The 8,583-nt window shown below is 37.7% G+C and overlaps 1 protein-coding gene across 5 annotated transcripts; it reads right to left on the bottom strand.

The window, feature by feature from the left end:
• Positions 1 to 390: 390 nt before the first annotated feature.
• On the bottom strand, positions 391 to 8,495 carry LOC111261684 (uncharacterized). Of its 5 annotated transcripts, none has more exons than XM_022835332.2 (5): positions 7,955 to 8,495; positions 6,843 to 6,904; positions 6,309 to 6,416; positions 1,012 to 1,161; positions 391 to 875 (listed from the first exon to the last, which is right to left on the bottom strand). In XM_022835332.2, the coding sequence occupies exons 1-5, from the start codon at positions 8,046 to 8,048 to the stop codon at positions 795 to 797; spliced, it is 495 nt and encodes a 164-aa protein (XP_022691067.1). In that variant the 5' UTR covers positions 8,049 to 8,495; the 3' UTR covers positions 391 to 794. The 5 variants fall into 5 exon arrangements, with proteins under 5 accessions (XP_022691067.1, XP_022691069.1, XP_022691068.1 ...); XM_022835334.2 differs by lacking the exon at positions 7,955 to 8,495 and adding an exon at positions 7,422 to 7,814; XM_022835333.1 differs by lacking the exon at positions 7,955 to 8,495 and adding an exon at positions 7,116 to 7,414.
• Between the last annotated feature and the right edge of the window lie 88 nt (positions 8,496 to 8,583).

Genomic DNA, 8,583 nt, shown 5'->3' with positions numbered 1-8,583 from the left:
CATAGATAGGAATTCCTTTACTAATCTTTATATTGTATGTACTCGTAAATAGAGTAATAAGAAAATGAGAAAATAGGCGTTATGGGCCAGAGTTCAAATTTGAGCGATCGAAGTTACGTGTCTGGCTCGTTTATAAGTCGCCTAGAAACTCATCATCATTATCTGTTTTCAAAAAAATACATGGACGCGACAAGCTGCACAATAGTACGCAATGAAAAGCAATCCTATAGTTAATCCACCAAAATCGTATATTTACTACTTGTACTTGTTACGTTAAGTCTTTCAGCGAAGGCCCTGTCGAGTGCTTTCAGCTTTATGTTAAAAATTTCTCACTATAGGAAACGCGCTTTATCGGGATCTTCGTTTCAAGTAAATTATAGCATCGACTCATAATAGGGATAATGATTTATTTTTGTAGACTTTAGACGCCTGCTTTTTGCGCCTTTGTGAAGCTGTTAAGAGATTCTCATACTATTCCTGAGAACAAAGGTTATTCACTAAAACTAAATAGCTTTATTAGAATCTTAGCACCAGTGTGATTTATTCATTCAAATTTACTTTCAGATTTAATGCCTTTCATTTTGTTTTTACGAAGCCATTTTCTGAGGCGCTTAGATACGAAGAATTTGTTTTTCAAATAATATTTTTTCCTCCTTAAATCAGAAGGAACGATTTTTTATGGTACGCAGTTGGGCTACATAAAACTGATGGAATCATGCGGAGGTTTTTTGTCATAACAATGTCTCCTGTAGACTTGGCTATCCGGCCGTAAGTTTTACAAGAAGGTTCTTCTTTTAAATATCCCGATTTCTTTTAGGACGGAGCTGCTTTTCCTGGAATCTTGGCTGAAAGCGGTACACCACCTGTCTTTGCACCTGTAAATTGTTATTTCTGTGAAAGTTATCTGTCAATATAACAATTAAGGGCAATAATACATGAAAGGCAGCTAATTAATCTAGCTACTATATAATTTTACACAATGAACTCGGCCACATGTGATAGGTGACTTGCCATTGAAGCTAAATGAGCAGACTGCATTTGCATATAGAATTCTCTAAAGGTTGGGCTATCCTTCCGCAGTTCATGACAATGAGTCTTCACTTTAAATGAATTATTTTCGCCCGCGGCAAACCTTCTTGACTTATTGCTTATGAGGTGGATCTGCAAAGTTTAAATCAATATAAACAAAAATTAATTAATTATTATTTGACCCGACTACATATTGGCTACCTTGTACAAGACTCGTGCATGCTACAGATGATATAAGGTAAAGCTAATATACAATACAGGATTCTTAGTTGTATCAAACAAGATCGATTGCAGCAGTCCGTAAGGTCCACAGGAAAACTGAATCCTTAAAACGGTCAAAGAATAGTCTTTCGATTAGAATAACGAGCAGATCTACCATGAAATGTCCAAATGACTAATATCATCTGTGACGACGACAATCTGCGTGATGATGACATATTATATTGTTAACAAGTCGCTAACCAGAAGTGAAGCAACCCCTACCAAAAAGCCAGAATGATAATGGATCTGAATGTCAATAATGACCCCGTCGCTCATAAAGTACGTGCGCTATAGTTTAGGTCAGTAACAAACGTTCGTAACGTACTACTATACACGTACTATTCACAATGAGACAACGTTTTACTAAAAAATAAAAGAATCCTGATTCCTCATAACGTTTCTTGACCGACTTTTAAATCTCAATTTCGCCTGGTATGTCCGGCTTGCTTCCTTTGGTTTTAGCCATTGTCAGTCCTGCACATCAAATAATTCCAAAGACTCTTACTGGAAAATTATCCAGCATCTGATTGCGTTTGTTTTCCTGGTACGTCTAGCACTTCAATAATTTATTCCAACTTAGGTTTTGTACATATCGCCTGATGTTTGTAACCTGACTGTATGTCCGACAAAATGTATACAGTCGTACCAATATAAGTCACTCCAACATGGAATATTTTGCAGAAAAGAAGCAACCGTTAACGATGGAATGAGTCCTTGTAGAGACGCATCGTAACAATTAGACGTCAGAAGCTGAATTAATATGGATAAGAAGAGGATTCGGATGACGGATCCTCAGGGAAAAAGGGAGTTATGCTTAGCAGCATGTTCACTAACACATGCCGTAGACGTTAGTTTAGAGGAGCAAAATTTATGAGAAAAACACATTCTCACAGAAATTGGTTATGACTACGAACCGCGCCAGTCAAGGAGACAGGCGTGTTTATTACACGGGCGCAGCGTTGTTACTAATTTAACATAAACAAGCAACTCGTTTGCTCATAAACTGTCAGCTAATCACCCCAGTGAATCAAGAGCATAAGTCGGTCTCTTGCTCCATGCTACGGTCGGTGGGAGATCTATCGCACAGAGCCTCGCTCAGATAACAGGTATCGTGAACTGCTGAAGTCAACCGAGGGAACCCCGAATTCAAAAGGATCGCTTTTGGCACCCCATAAAATTTAATACTGCACTAAAATATTTTTTTCTTTTAAACATAGCAGCTAAGAAGCTTCAGTTTCTTTAGAGATCTTTTAAAAGTACAATGCATGAAACTCATATATACTAGCTAGATGCAAGCTTACAGAATTTGTTTGAAGAATGATTGAAAGACCTTGAGAATGCTTAAAGCGATTTGTCTCTTTTACAGTTCAAATATTCATATGTACCCTAGAATTGGACTACTATCTGCCGAAAAAATCCCAGTCGCTCTGTGTTAGCCTCGAAAGAAACACAAGGTGCATTTTCCTGCATAACATCTACTGTTTAGAAGCAAAACAAAATCAATTGTTACTGAAGTAATGTTTTGTAGGACTGTGTAACTCTATAGTGATGCAAGTAGACGATCAGGTCGGCTTGAACACTGAAAATAGAGGGTGGTAGCATACTTTATTGACGAAAGCAGGCATAAAGCATGGTCTATTCATTTTAGTCGTAAAAAAATGGTATCATTTTGGTTCTAATCTAAAAGTATTGGTCAATTCTCAAGTAACTTCTGCTGCTCAGCATCATTCTAGTTAATGACTAACTAATTATTTTTTTCTAAACCGCCAAAAATCCTTAAATTATCACAACGTGTCTGAAACCCAGCTGGGCGGGTATGTCTTTTTGTATAGAGCGATCTAGCCGAATTTTGCTTTTCTAAACCACCAGTGATCGTTAGTTTCCCCCATGCGTCCAATCGAATCTGCTCCTAATCGATCTGTCGGCATTTTATAAAGAATCTTTGATTTGAGGTCATTTGGATCTCTTAAGTTTTTCTGGGAACAGGAATGGTTCTAGCATATATATGTTCTTCTGTGCTTGCTCATCCGTCTCATCTCAGAAGGGCGCTTTACCATAAAGAATCTGGAAGGCAATACAGCCTGCTGCCAACAGTTAACGGCTTTTCCACATTTGAATGAGAAGATTTTCGACGCCACAAACCCGATCGTGTCTAGCAGCGTATGGCCGTAATTACTAGTCATAATCTTGGCAGTGTCTAAGTCTACTAAGTTTAGATAAGCACTATCGGTTATTAGGAGGTTTTCTGACTTCACATCACGACGCATAATGCTCGCTTCATCTTCATGCAGAGACGATTCGGCCAATATAAAAGCGGGCCTTGTCTTCCCAAGTGTCTACTTAGGCCCTTGCGCTCAAATAATCCCCATTTGAGAATTAAAGAAAAACTCGCATTATCTTTGCAGGTATAGCAAAGTTTAATGACAAATTCAAAGTCGATTGCCGCTAGCAGACGCCGCTCAATTTGAGTTTATATTAGGAAGCATGGTACGCTGGCCACTGAGATCTTACCTTGAACTTTCTTCTCGTTTGTGGATTTATGTATTATTTTATGTGTATTTGTGTACGTATTTGTATTTGACTTCTAAAACTTGGCTATAAATGCCTTTATTACCCTTATCTTACTTTATCTTTATTTCATCCTTTACCCCTAAAGTCGTCGATTTTGACCTGCTTAACCTAGCAACCGTTAAGCAGTTGGTCCTCGAACAATTTTCATTTTTCCTCCAGGAAAATTAGAAATAATTGTAAAAACCTCTGGAAACGAAATTATTTGTTGTGTTAACCCAGCTTGACAGATTTGGTTTAAAATGTACCGTCGCTATTGCTAATCTATAGACATCATATCATAGGATAGAAGATACTAAAATCGTATCCAGACCGCTGCTGGCGATCTCCCGCTCCAGATGATAGTGGTTAGAAAACAGTGGTACGACAAATACTTGAAGGTTATGTAGCTAAAAAGCTGACCCTCACATGCATGTTTATTTACCGATATAGCTACCCTTTCGCCCCGCCCCGATGTCCGTAAGAGAAGTGACGGCGCCTTAAAAAAATTCTGTTGTGTATCTACCTTCTGTCTTCGTTGTGCATGAGCAAGATAGACTAAAAGATGTCTGTAACGGTAGGCGTCCTATCCAAAATAATACATGCAGCTACTTTACGAACAGGTCATACTTAGCTGAGGTGCAATACAGCGCAAAATATAAAAAAAATAGAACAAGAAAGAGAGCTATACTTCAAACAAATAGGTATAGAGTTATTTAACAGATGCTTGTGAGCCGACGAGACTGATAATTGCATTAGAGTCGAGTCCGGTAGTCTGTATACTTTCAAGAAAAATTCAGGAAAATTATTTTTTAGCAGATTATTAGGTTTGCGAAGTTGTTAAGAATAATTTTTAAAAATTATTAAGGTGTTCTACTCTTTCAGACGCTGCGGGGAGTGAAGTTTGGTTAAAAAAATCTACAATAACTTTTTTTCGGATATTTAACTCTGCCTGCTGGAGAAAACCGCAACTTCAAGAAATATCGAAATATAATATGCCTTCAATAGCGATTTTCTAGTCATAACGAATAGTAATTTATGTAATAATCAACTACAGGCCACTGGTCTTCTGCCTATTAGCACGCGAAAGCACTTCGAAATATACTGTACATCGTTAAAGTTAGAAACATCGCTGATCTTTGTACCCTTTTTGCTTGACACCTCCTGTGCTTCGTTCACGTATACGAAGATCTTCAGTTTTTCAATAAATACTTCAATACAAATATGCTGTTATCTATATATATATATATGGATTTTTTTTTATATCTTTACGTAACTACCAGGGACGTGTAACACTGAGAGACGTCTCAAAAAGCCCATGTGTAACCTCTGCAAGATATACCCTTATTCATCTACCTCTTATTTAAAGCAGTTTTCGCTAAGTAAAGCAACGCAACTTACTTCATGCGAGCAAAAGCCGTACAAAAAACACAAGTTAATTTGTTATTTAGGTATTTATTTCAAGATCTGATTCTTTCTGCACCTCATTGTTACCTTGCGGTACAAATCAACAGTGACAATGTCAGACAAGGTAGAGGTCATGACATTTCCAAACGACTGGTATTGCGGCGCTTAGCTCTTTCTCCTATGAATAGCGATGACATCAAGATACGCACGTATTTAAATGCTGTAATTAGGATGTATTCTTTTAACATTAAATACGAGTGTTGATTCTAATTAACAGTCATTCTGTTTAGCATTTCTGGGGGGTTTTTGGCCTTTCTGTAGCCTATTTTTTGCATACTCAGAGATTCAAGTCTCAGGTTTCCCAAGTTTCAAGTCCAACCCAAAATATATACTCCCTGACCTGTGTGACTAAAAACAGTCGCTTTCTATATATTTTCCTTGTTTTAGTTTACTGTATCACCTATATTTCCCCCCCCTCTCTCTCTCTCTCTCTCTGCATATATTTTCGTAGATTACTCATTTTCCTCTTCTAACTTGCTATACAGATACGAACTTGAAGGTCACTATTGAGATACGAGTTCGCAGGGTAGACTGAGAGTAATAACACGGAAGGTTACCTTTTCATAGGCCAATGAAGCTAGCGTCCAACATTACTAATTAATGAATACGTCAATTACGGTGGTGTCATTTGAATACGTACCGATAAGTTGTCAGATACAGTATCGATCTACAAAGCAATGTACAATACGTTTAAGATGGTAGAATTATTTACCTCTGCTCATGCTATGTATAATATATATAGTAGCTGATGCTGCGAATTAAATAGTTTTACATTTAAACACAGTAAAAATACTACTAAGCACAGTACAAACTAATGATCATTATGCTGCAAACGATTTAATGGAAAAGGTTATATAAATATTAAAAAAAAAAGTATATAAATACGTTCGTTGAGACGATATTTCTCGTATGGTTTAAAAGAGCTTCATACCTGCTTCAAGAAAGGGCTCGAGCGACGTTTTAAGCATTATTGTATGAATAAATAATCAATTTTTTGTACGTACTATTACGTGGCCTTCGTCGTTATTTGCCTTGCAAATGTAGCGCATCATTTGTAGAAGGTTCGATCCGGGAAATAGCTCCCTAATTGAAGACAATGTTTTTTCCACGACCTGCAACGTGAGCACAGTGTTACGTTCTACGTTCTACGGAGCTTTTTGATGTTACGCATCCGTGAAGGCACATTAACGAATCTAACCTCGAATTCTGCATAGTTTTAGCGAGATTTAAGTTAGTTGTTTCAACGAAAAAGGCAGACCAATGAACTTCGCAAGCTCAAAGGATAAAACTAGAGAAGACCAACCGTTTGATCTCGACCGTTAGCAAGTTTAGCAAGCAAAAAAATTAACTTCATTACGCCCCTAGTGGGTACAGCTTTCTTAGTAAGTTCCGATTCGCTCGGTGGAAAAGTGCGAACGTATCGTGGATCAGTCCCAATTAGCCTAAATGATGTAATTAGTTGTGCCCAAAATCTTTGCTTTTTCCGTTTCAAAAAAGAAGGTTCGTCACAGTTGACTCCGGACGTCCAACTTACTTACATTTTCGTCAGTCTTTTCAATGAGACAGTTAATGAAGCTCATAGTGGGCTCGTCGTCGAACACTAAAACACAGATTTCGAAAGTGACATTTTATCAATAGGTAGTTGCTGTGGGAAACTTCAGCAATTGGCTATGGGGAAAATGAGCTCAAGCAGGTAATATAGGTTTAAGTTGGCCGTTAAACTGTCGCATAATAAAACCAACTTAAAAATCATCGGCTGGTTTTCAATTTGACGGAATTGTGCCGTGATTTGTTTTTCAATCTTCACCTACCTGTCATCCAGCAGTGTATCGTAATTTGTGTATAGCCACTGTCAGCGGAGATGCATGCTGTTTAGTATGCATATTTCAATTCATCCATAGTAGTTTATACATTTTATTTAAATTAAAGTAAATTAGAAAGTTGATGTTAGGACATTCGGGGTAAGGCACATTGAGACAACTATAACCAAGCATATGGGGTAAGTGCTCGAGCCTGCCGTATGTTTTTTGCGTCACAGTCATCTCTACAATTACACGATATTTCCTGTACTATAAATAAGTCAAACATTTCATTCTTTCTTATGACACTAGGCTTACGCCGATATTCTTGTCATTACGATCCATCACGAACACAAGCCTGAGTTAACTCCTCAGATCTGCTAGTAGTATGTCATAGGGGCTGCCATGAACTCGGTTCAGCTTGATTACAATCAGCACGTTACGTGGACTTTTTCTGTGGCATCAGCGAATCTTGTCAATCAACGTATGTTCTCAATGGATACGAACGTGGAAGAAGTGTGGCGGCGAATTAATGTTTTGGCTTGACTTCACAATTGAATGATGTGCTTCGTCAACTTACCTCATGTGGTGTTCCTATTCATTCAAACATTGGCCTGAGTTGAAATACTTCCTCATTTTTAAAGGTTCAACACTCAGAGGAAAAGTGTTTCAGCTCATCTTCTCCTATATATATATATATATAGAATGCATGCACGATTGCCTACTAAGAAGCGTTACAATTACTGAATAGCGAATTCTAGCTCAGGATCGATATTATAATGGCATGTGAAGAAAAGCAGCAGAGATAACTATAGTGCACAGACAAACGTATTATAATAACTGATCGTTACCACAAATGTTCATAACAGGCATAGACGACTTATCCTGACACCACACGCCAGTAACTGATAACAGAAAAAGAAGCTTTAGAAAAGGGTTTCGCATTGTCGTTTAAGCTACCATGCGACATATCTGGGCGCGACATCAGGTCTTACGTCTAATAACAATAAAGGTTTTTGGTTGATTGGTGCCCCGTCAACGTATTCCTAATAGGTCTATAAATATTCAGTTTACGATATCTATTTGTTCAGCTTCTATTCGTTGCGACAAATAGGCAACACTTGCTGATAACTAGTTCACCTCAGAAAGCAAAAACCTAGTAACGAAAAACAATAGTCTAGGAGCAAGAAAATCACTGCCGATTGCTGATTTCTAAATGACTGAGGAGCATTATGGTGTTCCCCTTCATAGAGTAAAAAGTCTCTGCTCGCACCAAGTATAGGTTTTTTACGCTTTCGTTTTACAAATACGTGACACGTGCACCTCAGAGCTATTTAGGCCTACGTTGTGTTATGCTACAGTAGGTAAATGAGTGATCCTTATGAAGGCAAACAGATTTATGGGGCTAATACATATTATGTTAGTGATAAAATATGTCCAAAACTTTCTACATAAAAAACGAAAATAGAAAAATCAGTCA

Source organism: Varroa jacobsoni, unplaced genomic scaffold (genome assembly GCF_002532875.2).
Source record: "Varroa jacobsoni isolate VJ856 unplaced genomic scaffold, vjacob_1.0 scaffold_585, whole genome shotgun sequence".
NCBI classification, from domain to species: domain Eukaryota; kingdom Metazoa; phylum Arthropoda; class Arachnida; order Mesostigmata; family Varroidae; genus Varroa; species Varroa jacobsoni.
The sequence above is the reverse complement of the archived record's forward strand: the minus strand, read 5'-3'. Positions and strand labels throughout refer to the sequence as shown.